Source organism: Phascolarctos cinereus, unplaced genomic scaffold, assembly GCF_003287225.1.
Source record: "Phascolarctos cinereus isolate Bilbo 61053 unplaced genomic scaffold, phaCin_HiC Scaffold_5;HRSCAF=322, whole genome shotgun sequence".
NCBI classification, from domain to species: Eukaryota; Metazoa; Chordata; class Mammalia; order Diprotodontia; family Phascolarctidae; genus Phascolarctos; species Phascolarctos cinereus.
In genome coordinates, this window is record NW_027555958.1 from 42803711 (window position 1) to 42824399 (window position 20689).

The 20689-nt window shown below is 44.7% G+C and overlaps 2 protein-coding genes across 4 annotated transcripts; both read left to right on the forward strand.

The window, feature by feature from the left end:
- Window positions 1-2109: 2109 nt before the first annotated feature.
- Window positions 2110-13582, forward strand: THEM5 (thioesterase superfamily member 5). 2 transcript variants are annotated; one of them, XM_020999061.2, is made up of 6 exons: window positions 2110-2385; window positions 4165-4366; window positions 8601-8739; window positions 9498-9608; window positions 10338-10462; window positions 12108-13582. In XM_020999061.2, exons 1-6 carry the CDS (start codon window positions 2122-2124, stop codon window positions 12158-12160), a joined length of 894 nt encoding a protein of 297 aa, XP_020854720.1. In that variant the 5' UTR covers window positions 2110-2121; the 3' UTR covers window positions 12161-13582. The 2 variants fall into 2 exon arrangements, with proteins under 2 accessions (XP_020854720.1, XP_020854729.1); XM_020999070.2 differs by lacking the exon at window positions 9498-9608 and having other exon boundaries at window positions 2120-2385.
- A 1586-nt stretch (window positions 13583-15168) lies between these two features.
- On the forward strand, window positions 15169-18713 carry C2CD4D (C2 calcium dependent domain containing 4D). Of its 2 annotated transcripts, XM_020999040.2 has the most exons (3): window positions 15169-15293; window positions 15607-15881; window positions 17338-18713. In XM_020999040.2, exon 3 carries the CDS (start codon window positions 17423-17425, stop codon window positions 18452-18454), a length of 1032 nt encoding a protein of 343 aa, XP_020854699.1. In that variant the 5' UTR covers window positions 15169-15293; window positions 15607-15881; window positions 17338-17422; the 3' UTR covers window positions 18455-18713. The 2 variants fall into 2 exon arrangements, with proteins under 2 accessions (XP_020854699.1, XP_020854709.1); XM_020999050.2 differs by lacking the exon at window positions 15607-15881.
- Window positions 18714-20689: the final 1976 nt, after the last annotated feature.

The following is a 20689-nucleotide window of genomic DNA, read 5'->3' on the forward strand; positions in this document are numbered from 1 at the left end:
CATCCTCTGTCTTCCTATGCACTCCTGTATGGGATATACAGATGGTTGGGGTGTTCAGAACTTCTCTCTAAGTCTTCATCCAAAACAGCACCTTCAATGATCTTTTCATTCTTTTCATCTTTTCATTCTTGCTTCTACCCTCCCAGCCCCTTAGAAGGACTTATCTGCATGTCTGCTACACCAGATAAATATTCCTTAACCTTCCACTTGTCATACGGTGATATAGTGGAAAGAAAATCATTAGACAAGGAGCCAGGACATCTGGATTCTAGTTCCTGGCTCTGCCACTAACTGTGATTCATTCCAACCACCAAGTGGTACTGAGATCCACTATCCTGAACAACAAGAAGATCCAGGTACTGGGCCAAGTCCGCCTACACTCTAGCAATTATAGTACTCCACACCAGTTACAAGTGCTGTAGCCAACAGCTTCTGAAAATCAATAACCTTCTATCCCAGGAGCTCAGCCTCTCTTTGGGTTACTATACCAACTTGCTACTTCAGAGTTATAGGTTATCATGAATTTACTCAATCAGAATCAGAATGCTCTTAACCACCCTTCTCTTCTGCCCCTCATCTCTGTCTAACCCCATCTCTTCCCTAAATTTGCTATATTTCACTGATTTTATTTAGTCACCTGAATTTGGCACAATGGATAGATAGGCTTAGATACATTGTGTAGTGTTTTACTCTTGGCATAGGACCAAAAAAGCAATAAAACAATAGATAATAACAGTAAGACAATAGAGAATAAAACATGTGCAGCCTTTCTCAGACCCAGGCAGTTTTCCAAGCAGTACATGAGCTATTCTGAACCCAGGAGTGTTAGGAAATGTACAGGTCAGTTTGTTTAAGCCCCCTTACCTGCTCCTTCTACTCATAGGCAAAGGAGTATAGACAATATAACAACAGTTCGAAACTGATGTTCAACTCATACATTTAATAGAGTTGTTCATTAGGTGAAGACTTGGGAATTATGAACCAGGGACTTGTGGCATGGGGCACAGACTTGAAGTCTAGAGCAGAGTAGAACTACTGACGGCCACTGCTTTTTAATCTGATGCCCTCCTCATGGCAGGGACCTCGCTAAAGTTCATCATCATGGAATAGTGATGTAGGCAAGGGAAGCCTGGACACAGAAAGAAACTTCCTCACTCTGTTTTTCACTTTGCCTCCTCTCTCTTTAGAAATCATTGCCTTTTTTTCCACAATTTGAGTTTCTAGGTGTGAGAAATTTGTCCTATCCCCACTGACCCTTACAATCAATAGCCTAATTTGGCCACTCTTCCTCTCCCAACCCTGTATCTTACGAGACATGGTAGAAGAAGTAAGGAGAGTGGAATGAAGGCATTAAACAATTCAATTTTTTTAATGAAATATTTCCTCTACCACAAAAGAAATGCTTAAAACACAAAACACTCATAAACACACTTTGAGAATTTAAATATAAAACAGTAACACATTACTACTATTATATTCTCCCAGTATGTTGATACTTAAACATTAAAACATGAAATATTTTGTAGGACTGCTGAAGAGCTATTTTGCTTTGAACTTGGCTTTGTCCTATCTAAACTTCTTCAAATCTTCTGGCAAGATAGATCTTGGGTTTCTCCATTATTTCAATCTCTATACTATTTCAGTCAGAAATAGTAAGGTATATAAGTTGATACATAAATACAAGCCATGTGAATTCCTATAATTTTTTAATTTTCTTTTAAATTTATCGAATAAAACAAGCATTTCCATAACAAAATACAATTAAAAAAAGACAATCGTGCATGAAACTACAAATCTACTATGCATAACTTATTATTCCTTTCAAATATGCAACAAAATTATCATGTAAATTTTTTCTATTTTTCTTTCCTAATCTGCACTTATTATGTGCAAATATGGGGCATGGAGCAAGCTTATACCCTCTAAGAATTGCTGCATCATTTGAGGTTTTTCTCCAAAAGGTACTGGAATGATGTACTTCAGGGAGAGTGCCCAGTGCTGTTTCCTATTCACTGTATCAAACAAGACTGTGCATGCTTCCCTGATGAAATCCATGCTCTCTGCAGTAGAAACTTATGTCTTGCTGCGAAGCTTTTGGCAGGAGTTTCACTTGGCTGGGAAATGATTACATTAGCAACCCTCGCTGATAAAAACTCTGAGTCTCCTCTCCAGAGCCTCTTTGCTGAAGGTCTTTCAGATTCCAAGCCAGCAGACAAACACACCTGTGTCAGGATTATGATGCCCAGGAGCCTCTGGCTAGTGCCACGGTTTGGCTCCTACAGGGGCCCTCTCCGAACCCCTAGCCTCAGGCCCCAGAGTGTCCTGCACAGACATACTCCCAAGCTAGTTCTCCAAACAAGCTTCAGCTCATCCACAGACAGCCTGGTGAGTACTGAGTACTGGGCTCTTTCTACAAAGCTCCCCCTAAGCGTGTGGACAGCTCAGACATAGTGGGGTAGATACCTTATAATCCACTCACCCTTGGGTTTCCCTACAAGTTACAATTGAGAGGCAATATGATATACTGCTAAGAACACTAGCCTTGAAGTCAGGAGAGTTTGAATCTCAGCTCTAATATTTATTAGTTATTTGACTATGGGCAAACCATTTCTTCTTTCTGAGCCTCAGTTTTCTCATCTGTTAAATAAGGAGTTTGGTCCCCTCCCAGCTCTAAATCTATAATCTTTAATGAATGGTTATTGACTGACTGATAGCTCCCTTCAAGCCTCAGCTTAAGGGCTATCTTTCCTGATTCCCCCAGATATTAGTACCCTCAGCACAGAAATCATTCTGTGTAACATATGAAAATCATTTCTCTATATACTGTATTGATTTACCTCTGTTCTGCTCTCTGTTGTATCTCCTCTGAAGAATAAAAGCTCCTTGGGGGCAGGGACTACCTTACTTTTATATTTGTATCCTCATCTTCGTGCCTGCCACATAGTAGGCATTTAATAAAGACTTTTTTTTAAGTAAAAGCTTCTTGATCAACTGAGCCAATAAATAAAAAATTGAGCCTGCGAATAAATAGTATAGTGCAAAGAACTTTGGACTGAATTCTAGCTTTGGTTCTGCAACTGACTCAATGTATGACCTGGGACAAGTCAATTGACCTCTCTGGGCCTCGGTTTCCTCATCTGTAATATGAGGAGGTTGGCTTAGATAACAGTAAGGAGCTAACATTTCTGTAGGCTCTTAGGTTTACAGTGTACTCATCCTCACAACAACCCTGTGAAGTAGAGGCTATTATTATCTTCATTTTATAATGGAGGAAACTAAGGCTGGGAGAGGTTGAGACTTGGCCGGGGTTACAAAGTTAATAAGTGTCTGAGGCCAGATTTGAACTCAGTCTTCCCAACTCCAGGTCCAGTACTCTAGTTCTAACATTCTGTGATAAGTGAAAAGGAAGCCAGCACTTAAGAGGTCCTGAGTTTATTTCAAAGGGAGAATTCTGGTTTTTATATTTTTCATGATCCTTGGTATGGGAAGGTCATGTTGCTGTTACTGACCCCAACTATTATCTGATTAGCAATGTGAAAAGTACAGATACGTGACCCAGCTTTCTCCCTTGGGGTCGGGGACACGTACATGGTTAGATGTGTACACACTGTTCCAAGCTCCTGGATTTGGATCCATTTTGCAGAGGAAGCTTTCATTGCAAAGGGAGTTACTCTACCTCTCAGGAAGAGCCACTCAGTAATAAGCAGCCAGACAGAACTAAGTAGAGAGATCTTCCCTGAAGCTTAAATGGTGATAACCTTTAGGAAAGTGGAGGTTGAGTGATTTCATTTCTCCCTGTCCTGACAAAGCTAGATTCTTTTCCCCAGAGGCAACTGGGCCCTTGGCCCAAGTACAGTATCTAGAGTCACTGGGATGTGTTAGAAAAAGAACTATGTGGAGAGGTTCAACTAGGTTCAAACATTGCCTCTGCACTGAAACATTCAGACCCTCAGTTCCCTTATCTGCATGGATGGAAGGTGACTTTTCTAGATCTAAATCTAGGATTCTACAAACTGTATATACTTCTGGTACTTTTCTGGGAGCAGAGGAGCCAAAGAAATTGGCCTGGAAATTGATTCTTCTAAGTGACCCCACCTCCAAGGCATCTATCTGCCTGATCTTCTCCCAGAAGATTGTGCTACTCTGAAACTAGGTTCTTTCTAGATTTCCAGGTTCTTTCCAAAGAATACAAACCTGAAGGATTATGCCCTTCCCAATGCCAGTTGGAGCCCTGACATGATGCGCTTGTACAAGGAGTTTCTAGAAAAGACAAAGGATGGGGACTGGATCAGACTTCCTTCCTTCAAGAGCAATAGTGACCACATCAGAGGGCTGAAGATGCCAAGTGAATTTAAAGACAAATCAGGTGAGTCCTGACCTCCTTGGTGCCTCCTCCCAACACACACACACCACACACACACACACACACACACACACACACACACACACACACACCCCTCACTACTCAGGAATATACTACTATTCCCCCAGAGAGTTATAGAGGTGATCTCAGTCCCTCACCTATTCCCATTCCCAATTCCATACCCCTATTCAGAACTGTACTTAAACTATCTGAGGCCAAGAAACTGTGCTAGTTCTAAAAGCTTCTTGGAAAAGAGAAAGACAATCTCACTTCCAAGATTGAACAAGAGCACTGTTCTTTGAGTTGAAAGATTTAGATTTAAGTCCTGGCTCCCACATGATGATGGTGAGGATGAAAAGGATTATGACAACGATGATGATGGCTAACATTTACATAGTGCTTTAAAATCTATAAAATACATTACGTATGTAATCTTGTTTGATCCTCACAACAAACTTAGGAGGTAGGTACCACTATTATCCTCATTTTTACAGATGAGGAAAGTGAGGCTGACTTCCCCAAGGTCACACTAGAGGCAGACTTCCTGACTCCTAATTCTGTATACTACCTAGTTGATTATGTGACCCGGAGCAAATCACTAAATCTCTCTGGCCTTCAGTTTCCCCCTACGTAAGATGAGGGTACTGATACTTGCCCCACAAGACAAGTCTCTTGATTTCTCTTCCCCTGCCCTCCATTTTCCTACTATTTAAAATGAAGGAATTGCACTAGATAACCCCTAAAAAGGCAGCCAGGTAGTACAGTGGATAGAGTGCCGGGCCTAGGGTCAGGAAGATTCGCCTTCTTAAGTTCAAATCCAGCCTCAGATGCTTACTAGCTGTGTGACCCTCGGCAAGCCACTTGACCCGGTTTGCCTCAATTTCCTCATCTGTCAAATGAGCTGGAGAAGGATATGGCAAACCACTCCAGTATCCTTGCCAAGAAAATCCCGCAAAGGGTTGGAACAAACAACTAAAAAATGCCTGAAAACCAGCAACAAAAAGTGCTTATCAGCTCCAATACCCTACGGCCCACCTCAGAGCTACTGTCAGGAAGGTGCTTTCTAAACTTTAAAGTACTGTGCAAATGTGACCTGTGTTTAAATTAAAGATTCTAATACCTTCAAACTAATCTAAATTCTTTATATTTTAGCTCTAGGCTAGTCAATAACTTTTTCAAAGATGTCAGGCACCAAGTATAAAAGAAATGGCTCATTTTTTTTTCTCCCAAAAAAGAGAACATCCCAAAGAGTCCCTCCTTAGCCTTCAGGTAGGCATGTCCCTGCAAGAACTGCTCCTCATCTTCAGCACAAGCAAGGCATCATTTCTGTTTCATAAGGTCATCCCCTCCTTCACCAATTTTACCTCTTTCCTCACCCCATATGAAATCCTTCTGCTTAAAGCTGCTCACCTCACATTATATCACATTATGGTGCCCAGTAGACTGCTGCTGGTTTACGTTTACATCTTCAGGATTAGAAATTGTTTGACAAGGAGGTAGAAAAGAAAAAAAGCTTTTATGGAGTACATACCATGTACCAGGCACTGTGCTAAGCATTTTACAAATATGATTTCATTTGATCCTCACAACAACCCTGGGAAGCACATGCTATTACTGTCCCCATTTTATAATTGAAGAAACTAAGCCAGCAGAGGTTGTGACTTCCCTAGGATCACACAACTAGGAAAAGTCTGAGACCCAATTAGAATTTAGGTCTCCCCAGTCCAGATCCACTGCTCTATTCACCATGCTGCCTCACTACCTATGTCCTTGCAATAATCCACTTGGGGCAAATGGTTTGTACTGGTATAAACTTCTTATGGCAGGTAGAGAGGCATCATGGCATAGTAAATAGACGCTGAACTTAGAGTCAGGATTTGGACACAAATCCCATTTTGGACATTTATTAGCTGTCAAAACCTGGGCAATCAGTCAATCCACAAGCATTTATTAAGCACCAACTAAGTACCAGGTTCTAGGTGCTAGGAATACGAAACCAAAAATTAACCGGTCCCTGCCCTCACAGAGTTTCATTCTATCAGGAGAGACAATATGTATATATAAAAATACACAAAATAACTACAAACTGGCTTGGGGATGGACAGCACCCAAAGCTGGGGGAGTAGAGTTCAAGAAAGGCTCCAAGTTAAAAGATACATTTCAGCTAAGCCTTGAAGAAAGCAAGTATTATATGAAGCAAAGGAGAAAAGGGAGGGAGTATGCTCCAGATACAGGGGACAGCCAATGCAAAGACACAGAGATAAGAGAAAGAGTGTTATTGCATGAAGAACAGTAAGAAGGCCAATGGGTAGTCAGACCATGATGTTCAGGGAGAGGAATAATGTGTAACAAGGCTAGAAACATAGGCTGGAGTCAGGCTGAGAAAAGCTTTAACGCCAATCAAAGAAATTTACATTTGATCCTAGAGACGATAAGGAGACACCAGAATGTACGGAGTGAGGGAGTGACGAGGTCAGACCTAAACTTAGAGAAAAATCACTTTGGCAGCTGTGTGGAGGATGGGTTGAGGCAAAGAGACGAATTAGGACACCATTGTGGTAATCTGGTGAGAGGAGAATGAGGGCCTGATCTAGAATGATGAAGGCTTGATCTAGAATGAGGAGAGCCTAACCTAGAGCGGTGAGGGACTAGTCTAGAAAGATGAGGGGCTGATCTGGAATGATGAGGGCCTGATCTAGGAAGATGAGGGGCTGATCTGGAATAATGAGGGCCTGATCTAGGAAGATGTGGGGCTGATCTGGAATAATGAGGGCCTGATCTAGGAAGATGAGGGATTGATCTAGGAAGATGAGGGGCTGATCTAGAATTGTGGCTTCATTACTAAAAAGAGGCTGGATTTGAGAGGTCTTGCTAATGTAGGAACAAGGCTTGACAACTGATTAGATTTATGGGGTGAAGGAGAGGGGAAAATTGAGGATGACCTCTTTCGTGCCTCAGACAGCTCCCTTGCTTTTTTCTACTACGTGGTAGACCAATTGCTAGTCATCAGTGAAATCGTAGATTCTTTGAATATTTGCAGGTGACAAATGAGAAAATCAAGGCTCAGGGAGATTAGTTAAAACACTTGCCCAAGATCACACAGCTTTAAAGCAGCCAAGTTCTTAAAACTTAGATTATTAGAATTAGAACAGATTTTCCAATCCATTTTACAAACAAAGAAACTGAATTATTTTTTTAAAAAATGAACAACTAAAGAAAGTTTTTGTAACTTTCTCAAAATCACAAAGCAGTGTAATGTCAAAATATGGACTAGAACCTGGGTTTCCTGAGTCTAGCCTAAGGCACCCACCTCTGCTTGAACCAAGTTCTTCCTGTCTACAAGTTGGGTGTATCTTCCACTAACCAAAGCAATGAGTAGGTCCTCAGCAATTGCTTATTGAGTATGGGTTGTATTTCATTCATCCCTTCTGAGTGATGTCCCTTTATAAACCTTTTGAGGCCTCTTTCCTTACATGTATTTCATTTGTCCCCACCAGACTAAGAGCTCTGGGTGTTGAGCCTCAGTTTCCCCTATCAGACTAGAGGTCCCATGGACAATGGCCATTCCCCAATCCCCAATCAATGTTCTGAGGGTTCTTTCCATCATAAAATGGTATGAGGAGACAATGGTATAGTATTGGCAACTACATTGGCTTTAGAGTACAAGCGCCTGGATTCAAGTCTTAGCTGTCACTTGTATAATCTTGTGCAAATTAGTCAACTTCTCTAGACTTGATGATTTCTAAATTCTTCTCCAGCCCTCAATTCTATAATCCAAGGAGCTTATCAAGGTCACAGATCACATTCTCTCCTATAAGCCTGGGTTTCACAGGGTAAGGACTGAGTATTTTTCAAATCTTCCTCCAGGATCTACACACATATAGAACAAAGGCTCTTAAACTTTCATGTGTCTCATAGCTATCTTTAGCAATCTGACGAAGTCTATGGGTCCATTCTGAGAATTATTTTTTAAATTCATAATTGGAAGAAATTCTAGATTTCAGTTAGACGTTATTAAAAATAAATATGTAATTTATTTTCCATACAAGTTCACAGACCCCTGAAATCTCTCTATGGACCCCTTGGGGGGAGTGGAATCCCACTTAAGAGCCCCTGATGTAGAACATCAATCTACACAATGAATGACTGAATTCCATCTCTCTCTCCCCCTGTGTTCACAGAAACATCTTTTTTTATATATTTTCTCTGTGTCTCTTTCACATTTCTCCTCTCTCAGACAAAGAAGACTACCGCATTTTTACCAGGTGCATTGAAAAGGAAGGACAAGGTTATGAGTATGTCATTTTTTTCCACCCATCCAAGAAGAAGTCAGTCTGTCTGTTCCAGCCAGGTCCCTACCTGGAAGGCCCTCCAAGGTAATAAGATAAGTAGGAGTAAGTAGTTACACCATTTTCTGTTGTTTTTGAGGACAGGCTGGTTCAATGGAGACAAAAGAGGTACTCCTCAGAGTCAAGGGGCCAAGAAGTCAGTCGACATTCATTCAGCAGACATTTTATACAAAGTCCGCATCTAGAGGCCACAGCTCTCAAGTGGCAAAGTGGTTAGAATACTGGACCTAGAATCAGGAAGCTCTGAATCCAAATATAGCCTCACTACTTACTAAAAAGTCACTTAAATCTCTGTTTGCCTCAGTTTCCTCAACTGTAAAATAGGAATAATAATAGCATCAACTTCACAAGGTTGTTGTGAGGATCAAATGAGATAATATTAATAAAGCACTTAGCATAGAGCACATAGAAGAGGCTGCATATTGTATATTAAAAAGATATTCTCACATGAAGAAATTCAGAAATCAGATAGAGAAAGCATCATAGAGATTTTTTTCAAATCAAGACAATATGTGTGCGTCTTTCATCATGTAACACTGCTCCCATTCTCCATGATTTTTCAAGGAAAGTTGATGATAAACTATCAATCCCTCCTATCAGTTTTTTTGAGCACCCTGGGATGTGTTTTTAACATCCCCTCACTTATCTTTGGTTTCTACTCTCGGTTAACCAATTTTGTTCTGGACAAGGAAGATGGTAGAGACTGGAAAGGTAGGTTCATGAGGAAGTTATGGAGAGGAGGTTTGACTGTAACTTCAATTCATTTCTTCGTATGCCCTCCTCAGATTTACCCATGGTGGAGCTTTAGCTGCCTTGGTGGATGAGATATTTTCTAAAACTGCATACTTATCAGGTCATGGGCTGCTCACTCTAAGCCTCAACATCAAATTTAAAAAGTGAGTACCAACCCTTGAGTAAGAAGGGAGGGGATATTGTGGTCTGTCCATCTGTCTTTCCATCCTCGGCTTGATACTGGGGGGTGCTTAAAAAAGCAACAATGTATAGTAGAAAGAGCATGAGATTTGGCCCTGCTACTGATAATCATGCGACCTTGGGAAAGTCACCTAATGTCTCTGAGGCCCTCAATATCCTCAACTATAAATTGAGAGGGTTGAACCCAAAGATATCTAAAGTTCATTCCAGTTCCAAATCCTATGGTCCATTTTAAGTCTGTCATTGAACTTGACCTTGAACAAATCACTCTGCTAAGCCTCAGATCCCAAAACTGTGAAATAAGGATAATGACACATGTATGACTACCTTCACAGTAAGGTAATTACTTTGTCAAATACTATGTAAATGTGAATTATTGGAGGAAAGTGGGGAGAGATCAGCTTGGGGCAATCATCTGCTCCCTTAAAAGCCAGAATTGATCTGAAGACATTCTAGGAACAAGAAGACTGAGGTTGGTAAAATTGGGAAGGAGAAGTCACGTGAGGGAAGATCTTGGAGGCTAGTTGGAAGCATCAGGGGGAGAGACAAGAAGGCTCTGATTGGTCCCAAAAGATCTCTCTGTCCTAAAGAATCAAGTCCTTGACTCTTAAGTGCAGCCCCATTTAGGGCCTGGGGAACTTAGGACAGGAGGCCCTGAAAGAGCAGGCGCTGACCTTTACCTCCATTCCCAGCATAATCCCCATGAACTCTGTGGTCCTGCTGAAAGTGGAAGTAGAAAAGATAGAGGACCAGAAGGTTTTCCTGTCCTGCATCGCCCACAGCCCTGACCAGCAGGTGCTTTTTGCCAAGGCTTCAGGTAAAACACGCCATCCCATGTTGGGCGCCGGTCAAATCGCCTTCCTTCCTACTTCTCACCTCTCTCCTCTTTGAGAACTGAGCTAGAGGGAGTCAGGGGTCTACAGAGCCTGCAAATAGTCTGGAGTATCCTATAAGGAGGTTGGAAACTAGGCAGGGACGCTGAGGCATACAGCCTTTCTAGGGTTCTTTCCATGTTGGACAGCTCAGAAGAATCCATCAAGGATAGGGCACCATGTGAAGAAAAGGGCTCTCCCTAGAGAAGGAGACAGAGGACTGAGAGACCCTAAAGGAGAAGGGAGCTATGGGGGAACACTGATAGAGAGGAGGCCATGGGGTAGGTACGACAGGCAGGCTGCTAGTTTGGGAGTTGGAAGACATCCTGAGCGTGACTGGTTTCTTCCACTCAACACCCGTGTGAATGTGACTTTGAGCAAATCACTTAACTGTTCTCATCCTTGATGTCATATCAAGCTCCTCAGACGTAACCTTGTGATGCTAAGGAAAGGACTGGGGAGACAACGGGGCAGGCATCCCTAAGGTCAGCATTATCCTCAACTCCTTATCCCACATACCCGACAGTCAGCTGACAAATCTTGTCACTTCTCCCTCCACAACATCTCTCCCATTGGTATAATTGCTGGGGATATAAAGACAAGAGTGAAAACACCCCTGGCCTCAGGTTGCTTATGTTCTTTTTATTTTTATTTTTTTCAGCAAAGAAACCTGTTTATCCAAATTGTAGCAAAATAGAAATTAGAAAAAGTGTACATGGAAGAATATCTACCAGTTAGCACAGAGTGGAGGAGCTCTCCCATTGGGAGTGAGATAGCTCAGCCAAGAGAAAGTCCCAGATTAAGGGGTTTCTATTCTAAAAGGCAAGAACAGGGATCTTAGAATCCAACCACTTAACTTTACAGAGGGGGAAACAGGTGAGAAAGTGAAGTGATTTGTCTAAAATCACAGAATGAGGCAGACAGAGAGAGGCAGGTCTAGAGCTGAGCTCTTTCCTCATCTCCAACTCCTGGCTTTCCTGGCTTCCTTCAAGAGCCCTCTAAAATACTCCCTTTACGGGAAGCTTTGCCCCATCCCTCTTAATTCTAGTGCCTTCCCTCTGCTGATTATCTCTGGTTTATCCTGTATGTAGCTTGTTTAAATACGGTTGTTTCCATGTCATCTCCCCCATTAGGACTGTGAGCTACTTGAGGGTAGGGATCCCCTTTTACCTTTCTTTGTAGCAGCACAGTGCCTGGCACATAGTAGATGCTTAATAAATAATTATTGACTAATTCCCTGTCCACGTCTTTTACCAAACAAAGCAAACAGATTTTCTTTCCAAGGGTAGGCTGATCTTAAAATGGCTTTTTCATTCCTTGACCTCAGCCTGATAAGTCCCTTCTAGCTCTGACATTCTATGAGTTTCTGACTAAGGACAGAACACATAGATAGATGTGTTTGAGGGTTGGGGAGGGATTCTATAATTCTATAATGATAATGATGTTGGGGGAAGGTCTAGTGCAGATTTAGAAATCCCAGTCTGGAATCAGAGTTTGTTCATGGACCTTGGAAACAACAAACAGACTGTATTGAAAATAGAATCCAAATGGCCAGCCCAGCACTGACTTGCTTTCTCATCTCTGTTTCAGGAGTTTTCTTTCAGCTGGAATTGGAAGAGGACAATAACAGTAGCCAGTCCTAACGTGTCCCTACATGCTACCTACCCACTACTCAACTGAGGACACTGATCTGCCTTGCAAGAGAGAGAAGAGAGAGAGAGAGAGAGAGAGAGAGAGAGAGAGAGAGAGAGAGAGAGAGAGAGAGACGTATAAGAGAGAAGAGAGATGAGGGCGAGAGAGAGAGAGAGAGAGAGAGAGAGAGAGAGAGAGAGAGAGAGAGAGAGAGAGAGAGATGTATGAGAGAGAAGAGAGATGAGGGCGAGAGAAAAGAGAGAGAGACGTGTGTGAGAGAGAGAAACAGAGAGAGAGAAACAAAGAAATTCCCACAGCTCCATCTACCACTCAAATTATAGAATCATTACCTCACAGGCCTGTCTCTACCTGGGAATCAGAACTATTGATCTGAACCTCTGGCCTGCTTAGCTCTCCATTCCCTTTGGAGCAGCTAGATGAGAGTCCCATACTGAAGCCTAGTTACTTCAAGTTGGGGTTCTTTTCACACACACACACATGCACGTGTACACACACGTACAACACACACACACACATACACACACACACATGCACGCAAACATGGACCTCTCCACCTTCTTCTTCCTCTAACTCCTCCTGGTTTTGTGTGACCCTGTCAAGAGTGACTAGGCCAAGACAGTGTTGCTCAGTCTTGTCACTACACCCAGGGGATCTGACCTTTCCAGTAAGCAGATAATTTGCATTCCAGGTCCCCTAGGATCCCCTTGGCTTAACCAGATGGCACCTATATGGCTACTATAGCCCAACTAACCCCTATGTAATACAATCAACTTTTAATTAATCAAGTACAGATTGTATAAGCTGTTTGATCTCTATTCAATTTTCAGTCCTGGGTTGCTGGTGTACATTCACAGGGATTTTAGAGGCTCCCTGGTCTGGTCCAGTCAGTCAGTCAGTCAGTCAATCGGTGAGCACTTATTACCATGTGTCAAGCTCTGGAGACTACTAAGGCAAACACACAGTCTCTGCCCTGAAGGAGCTCGCATTTGAATGAGGGAGACACTTTGCAAACACACAAGTTATATACAACGAAAATAGAAGGTAACCTAATAAGGAAGTGAGAGGCAGGGAGGAAGGTAGACAGAAAAGGGCTCTTGTACAAGATGGGAATTTTGCTAATCCTTACATTTTGCAGATTGGGAAACTGAGGTCTAGAAAGGTGAAGCAACTTGCCCAAAGACACAGCTAGTTGCAGAACCTGGACCAAAACTCGGGTTTCTTGGTCCTTCAATCCAGTCCTCCCACGTTCCAATGCTGTCTCCCTCAAAAAACTCAAATTCACTATTACATCAAGCTGGGCAAAGGTTAACAATGGGCAAGCCGTGAGTCTCAACACACCTGTCACATCCGAGGGTCGCCAGTAATAAACTGAACAAATAAATAAACATAATTGCTCAACCATCAAAAGTACTCGACCATCAAATGACAAAAATCATTTGTACATTAATTCACATAGGATGATATCAAGATCTCCAGAGTCCATGGTGACTGACCAGTCACCTCCAACACAGACACACAAAGGCATTTGGCTCACTTAGAGTGACTCGCTACATTGCCAAATAGAAATTCATGAGTTACTCACGGTATAACTCTTTGACACCAAAGAGCTTCCTATTGGAGTGGATTACCAGTCAAAAATCCTTTCACATCACAGAATGTCAAGACTGAAAAAGACCCTAGTCCAGGTCCCTCATTTTCCTGATGAGAAAACTAAAGCCCAGGGAGGATAAGGGTCCCATGGCCCCTGGGTCACATAGCTAGTCCATGTGTAATTTTGACTGGTATTTACATATTATCATTGGTTGGAGTTTGTCTACGAAATTTAAGTGATTACACTCAAGATGGCCAACCTGAGACAATCAACCCAGGCTACTTCTCTCCGGATGTTCACTTCTCTCTGCTGATTCTTTGGTTGGTTCTATCGGTCAGACACCAGGGAAGATTTGGAGATGCCCACTAACCCACGCTCTGAGCAGAACACAAGCAAAGGAGAAAATGAGGTCCCTGGTAGAGTGGAACCCTTGATAAGACTTCACACAATGACCCAGGACAGACCTCCTAGGAGGCTCCCCAGATCCCAAGGAGAAGCTCCAGGACTGAGAGATCCCATAGAAGGGCCTCTGGATGATATAAAGACACTCAGCCTCTCCTTCCCTTTCAATTCCTTCCTTTTCCTCTATCCTATCTGGCCCCCACATCCTGAGCTAAAGATGAGGAATGCGCTACTGTTTCCTCTCCACCTTGTATATGTATCCACCTTCTTCCTTCTCTAGATACCACCATCCAGTATTCTGGGGCTGCAAAAAGAGGTTCAGAAGCAGCCAAGATCAAGGGTACCTGGGCCCTTCTGAGTTCTTCCCACTCCTTGGAGCTGAGGGCCCTGACTTCCCGATATCCCCCAGCTCTGTCATCCTTCCCAAATTTGAGAGACACTGGCCTGTGAATTGGAGCCCGGAAAGGAATGAGAAATTTCACCAGTTCCCTTGGTTATCTAAAGAGAGGGGGCTGTGTTCCCTTCACCATAGGGCATTGCTGCAAGAAATTGGACAGGATGACCCAGAAGTTCTCTCTGGTACTCTTTGATAGGTACTGTGTGCCCGGACAAATGCTTGATTGGAGGTCCCTTGCAAAAGGGGGACGGAGTGTGGACTTTCAGGACGGGCTTAGGAGCTAGATTTTTACCAAGACCGAAGACAGGACTAGGTTATCTATGTAATCAATGCGGTTGTAGCTTCACAAGGACCTAGGCATAGTGACTGCAAGAGCGATGGGAGCTCCTGGTACCCATTTCCTTTCCTAAGGCTGAGAGTTACCAGTGAATCCAGACAATAGATGGAGGTGGAGGTTAAGTAAGCTCATCTCCTCCCTCTCCCTGAGAGTTTTCTGAGAGAGGAGGGCTAGCCCCATACCCTGCCTGGAAGAAGGGGTTAAGGAGGCTGGGCTAATGGTCACAGAAACAGAGTTTCAGTGTTTATTCAGGAAAACAGGTCAGACTTGGCAGCAGCAGACCCTGCTGGCTCCTCCCAGAAAGACGGAGCTAGAGGAATGAGTAGGGGAGAGAATTTGTACCTTCTCCCCTTTCCCCGACTCCCCAGGGCCCATGGGCAAGACAGCAAGCAACAGGTGAGCTTAGCAACTCCGGGGCACCCTCAGAGACACTCTGACAAACTGACAGCAAACAACAGTAGCGAATGGGGGAGAACCAGTGAAGAGTGGCTAGAGCCAGGTGTGGGGTACCCTGGGGATAAGAGTGGAAAGGCCCTAGGAATACAGAAGGTGATCAGCCTTGGGAAAGAGATCATGGAGACCTGAAAATGGGGGTGAGGGGATTATTCAATAAAGCTGAAAGAGGCCCAGAAGCTCCCTGAGTAACAGCATCTGGGGGGTGGGGGGGAAATTAATGAATGCTTCCTTTGTGCTTGGCTTTCAATAACAGGTTCCCACTGGCTGGTGGGACAGGAAGTGAGAAAGGGAGGGGATGGGGAAGAAGGACAGACGCTGCCCTTGGACCAACACGCCCCATAGGCTCCAGGTGCATCAGCACTTTGTGAGAGGATCTGGAATAAGGGAAGGAGCCCTCTTCCCCAGGAAGCCCCTCTTCTCCCACCACCTTCAAACCACCTTAGGTCATTAAAGGAGTTCAGAAGGCAGGTTCCGGTCTGGCCACGAGGAAATTCAGCTGAATAGATCTGTGGATCTGGAACGCTGCAGGTGTGGCAGAGATTGGGACCGAGGGCTAGAGCTGACATTGATTCCTCACTGGGAAGAGGGGACAACTCACGATGGGGGTTACCAGCAGAGACAGAGGAAGGCTGAGGGATGATCAGACCAGGCCAAAGTAGGATCTATGAGGTCTCTGAGTAGGAGGGGGTATGGAGGAGCTGCAGGGAAAGGATGGGTATGCCTAATTACGTCTAGGCCTGTAGGTGTTTACTTAGGTCCAGGTGTGTATGTCTGGCCCCGGACCGGTGTTTGTCTTTGTCCTTTTGCTATTAATTAATCTAAAATGATATAGCTCAGGCAATATGCTTGTGTGCCTACGTTTGGCCCCTCTATCCAATGTTCATAGATTTGGAACTTAGAAGGCACTGAGTGCAATTTCACAGATGAGGAAACTAAGGTGAAGGAAGGTTATGTGACTTACCTAGAGTCACACAGCTAGTAAGTGTCTGGGGGAGGAATTGAACTCCAAGGCCAGACATCCATCCACTGTGCTACCTGGCTGCCTACAGCCCAACTATCCTGATGTGTTACTATATCTCTATGGAAAGGACATTTCTGTCTGATATATGCTTATGTCCTTTTGTGTATAAGTGTGCCTATGTCTGTTGCTGGCTGTGAGAATGTACTTGTGTGTGTGTGTGTGTGTGTGCGTGCGCACACACATATATGTCTATCTGTGCCTGTCCATTCAATTCATTTTCACAAGCATTTAATAAGAATCTACTATGGGGCACTAGGTGGCAGAGTGCTGGGCCTGGAGTCAGAAAGATTCATCTTCCTTAGTTCAAATCTGACCTCAGACACTTAGTAGCTGTATGACCCTGGACGAGTCACTTAACCCTGTTTGCCTCCATTTCTTCATCTCTAAAATGAGCTGGGGAAGGAAATGGCACACCACTCCAGTATCTTTGCCAAGAAAACCCCAAATGGGGTCACAAAGAGTGGGACATGGCTGAAAAACACAACAAATGGTCCAGATACCGTGCTAGGCAATGGAGATACTAAGACCAAAAAAAGACAGTCCCTACCCTCAGAGAGCTTCCATTCTACTAGTCCCTGTATACAAGTATAACTGTGTGTCTGCCTGTCCAAGCTTGCCTATGGCATGCCGATGTCCATGGCTGTGGGTGCCTCTCTCTCTGTACCTGTGCTGGTCTATGCTGTTCTATCTCTGCTGTTGGTGTGTTCATCTGTGGGCATGTGTAATTATCCACTTCCATGAATCTAAATGTCCAGGCACTAACTAGTGGTATCTCTTGTTCTTAATTATACTTTCATTTCTCGCTTTCTGTTCAGAAGGTAACCAGAGCCTGAGGATGGAAAAAGGGAGAGGGTAGGGAGGGAGGTGGGAGAAAATGGGAAAATGGGCACCTCAGCGCCACCCTGAATTATCAGGATTAGGACAGCAGTACCCACCTCCTGATTCTATTTTTCTCCCTCCTAGCCCAGCACCTTCAGCCAGCGACTGTGGACTTGGACTTTCCCGTCTTCCTCTGTAACTCCCCTAACTCTGTGCCTCCCCTCCGTCCATGTGGCTTTTGGAGAAAGCTGGCTACAAGGGAGAGAGGGTAGAGCCTGGGACACCATGGAGGCCCCATATCTTATTCCCCAGGAGAAAGCCCCCTGGGACTTCCTCTTCTGCTTACCCCAATGTCTTAACCCCAGACCGAATACCACAGTTTTTTATCCCCCCCAGGCTCCCAGACATGGGGGGCTCTGAACCCGGGACAGAGAGAGAAACAGGCTGGACTAGGGGGCCAGAACTCCAAGGAGCCTGCTCCCTGCCCCATCTGGCTGGACGGGAAGGCTGGTCCTTTCTTCTGGAGAGCCCCCATACTCGGCGCCGAGAGTCCCTTTTCCATATGGCCCCAGTGACCTCTGCCTCGGAGGGACCCCCACCCAAGTCCCGACTGCACCTCTCAAGTCCGGATCTGCGCCTCTGCTTGGCCCTGGAGAGTGACATGGCCTCCTCACCTGACTCTTCACCCTTCAGCTCACCCCAACCAGGTCCTGCCCGACCCCACCTAGGCTCACCCAAGCTGCTTCTCACCAGACCTGGCTTCCTATCCCCTGTAGAGGAGGGCTCGGCCGATGCCAGTCCCCATGCTGCCCACCACTTAGGTCCCCCAACACCACCCCTCTTCCACCTGGACTTTCTGTGCTGTCAGCTACAGGTGACTAAAGAGAGTGTAGTGAGCCTGGAACCCCGGGGTGGGCAGCTGAGATTGTCCTCTGAGTACCAGACAGGCTTGGGTCAGCTGCGGCTACGGCTCATCAGTGCTGAAGGGTTGCCCAGGGGCCGAGTAGAACCCAAGGGAAGCAGTGGCTGCTGTATCATATTTCGGCTAAGGCCAGGGAGTTGGCCACAGGGACGGAGCAGGGTGGTAAAATGTAGTTCCAACCCCATCTTCAATGAGGACTTCTTCTTTGAGGGACTTAAGCCCTCTGACCTGGCCACCCACAGTCTGAAGGCCAAGGTGCTGGACAAGGGAGCTGGCCTGCGGAGGGATGTGTTGCTGGGAGAATGTGAGGCTCCGCTTGTCAGCCTCCTCCCTGCCTAGGGGGCTAGGGTGGAGTGGGAGTAGGCCCTGTGCCCAGGTTCAGACAAGAACATGGGAAATGGGGCCTCTTTGGGGGGTCCAGAGAGAAGAACGGCCTCCCTGGTGCCTCCCTTCCTCTCCATCACCATGACTTTACCGGACATAGGTCTTTCCCTAGACCTGCCTCGAGGGTGTCCTAGCTCTGTCCTTAATCTGTCCATCTGTTCATTTGTCATGAAATCTATTTATTTTTGTTAATAAAATGTTGGTTAAACCCTCAGTCAAGCTCCCTCTGGCTTTCTTAATGTTTGTCATCCCTACCTCTGTGGGGCTTGGCTGTTTCATTCAATTTTCTCCTTTTACAGAGGAAGTTGGGGCCCTGGGGAGATGAAGTGACTTATCCAAGGTCACACAGGTGCTGTGATTTCAACCCATCTCCTTGAACTCAAAGTCCAAGACTCCAACCACTGATTTGCCCAAGTTCACACAAGCTAATAGCAAATGAAGGACTAAAGCGAAGAATTTCTGACTCAAGTCCAGTGCCCTTCCCACTAGACAGGCTCTTTTCGCTGTATCTGACAGCTCAGTGGCGCCATAGTGCACAAATCACCCAGCCTGAAGTCAGGGAGACTCAGCTTCCTGAGTTCAAATCCTGCCTCAGACACTTACTAGCTGTGTGAACCTGAGCAAGTCACTTAACCTCTCTCAACCTCTGTTTTCTCATCTGTGAAATAGTAATCATAATAGCACCCACCTCACAGATTTGTTGGGAGGATCAGATGTGAAAACATGGGTAGGGGCAGCTAGGTGGCTCAGTGGATAGAGCTCTGGCCTTGGAGTCAGGAGGACTTGAATTCAAATCTGGCCTCAGACACTTGACACACTTACTAGCTGTGTGACCCTGGGCAAGTCACTTAACCCCAATTGCCTCACCAAAAAGGAAAAAAAAAATGAGTGAAGAGCTTCGCAAACCTTGATGTGTTATATAAACGCTGGCTATTTTCATTTTTATTATGGGATCAAGGAGAGAAGATCTGGCTTTGGCAAGAAGACAGGCTACCTCTCTCTCGAAGATGACAACAAAGGAAGAAAGAATGGAGGATGATGCTTAGGGTATTCACAAATTAGGGAGAAGAGGCAGTTCACGAGAGGTGATATCAATTTTCTGGGTAAAGGAAAATAAAAAGGCTTTCTGAACAGGGAAGAGGAAGTATAGGTGGCTTAAGAAGAGAAGAGTTTTGGAACTGGTTGTGTGAGGAATGTGACAGAGGGTCAGTCAGGGAGGAGTTTTTGCAGCAGTGAGGGCCTGACTGAGACGACATAACATCAATGTGGCGTGATTCCAGGCAGCACGATTGTGCTGTGTGCATTCAATGACGTAAGAGTAGGAACAGAAATAAAGGTGATAGGAAGTGAGGTAAGAGGGTGGGGGCTGGAGTGGTTAGGATTTGGAATGGAATGAGCTGGAAAAGGACCAGAGGGCAGGAGATTCAGGGTGGAAGACAATATAAACCAGGTCTCAATCTCTGATCTAATAAAGTTAAGCAAGTTAAGATAGTCCAGATTTCAAATGCAGAAAAATGAGGCCAGAGCAAGGCTGCTTTGGGTAGGGTGGATCTGCTGCAGGTTTCAGTAAGGGAAGAGGTGAGACAAAGGGAGAAGTAGAATGATTAGAGACCACGCTTGGAGAGAGGAATTTGAGAGTTCTGGATGGGAAGATAGAACTCTTGCGGTTGAATGTGTCAGTCTCTGGCTGTGGCTGAATCAGAATGAAGGTTCGAATCATGGGAGTTTGGAAGGCTGATGAACTAGGCAGCCAGGACGTTTCAAAGGACATCAGCATAGACATTGATGTTCCATGGGCTGTGTGTGTGGTTTGTCTTTCGTTCTCAAGAGGACCATGACATCAGGGAGATGACATAACTTGCAATCGACTTTGATTTGAGTGAGGGAGGGCTGTGCAAGGTCACCAGCCTCACTGTTTTCTCCAGAGCCATCTGGATCCACTGGCCAGAGAAAGATCAGGACAACTGGAGAGGGCCCAGATTTCCCAGCAGTTATGATGGAGAGGAAAGCTACGAGCCAGGTACCACACTTGAGAAAAAACTGTGGCCAGGATCTGAACTGCAGTTCAATCATTTTTCAGTTATGTCCTACCCTTTGTGATCCCATTTGGGATTTTCCTGGCAAAGACAATAGAGTGGTTTCCATTTGCTTCTCCAACTCATTTGACAGATGAGGAAACTGAGGCAGCAA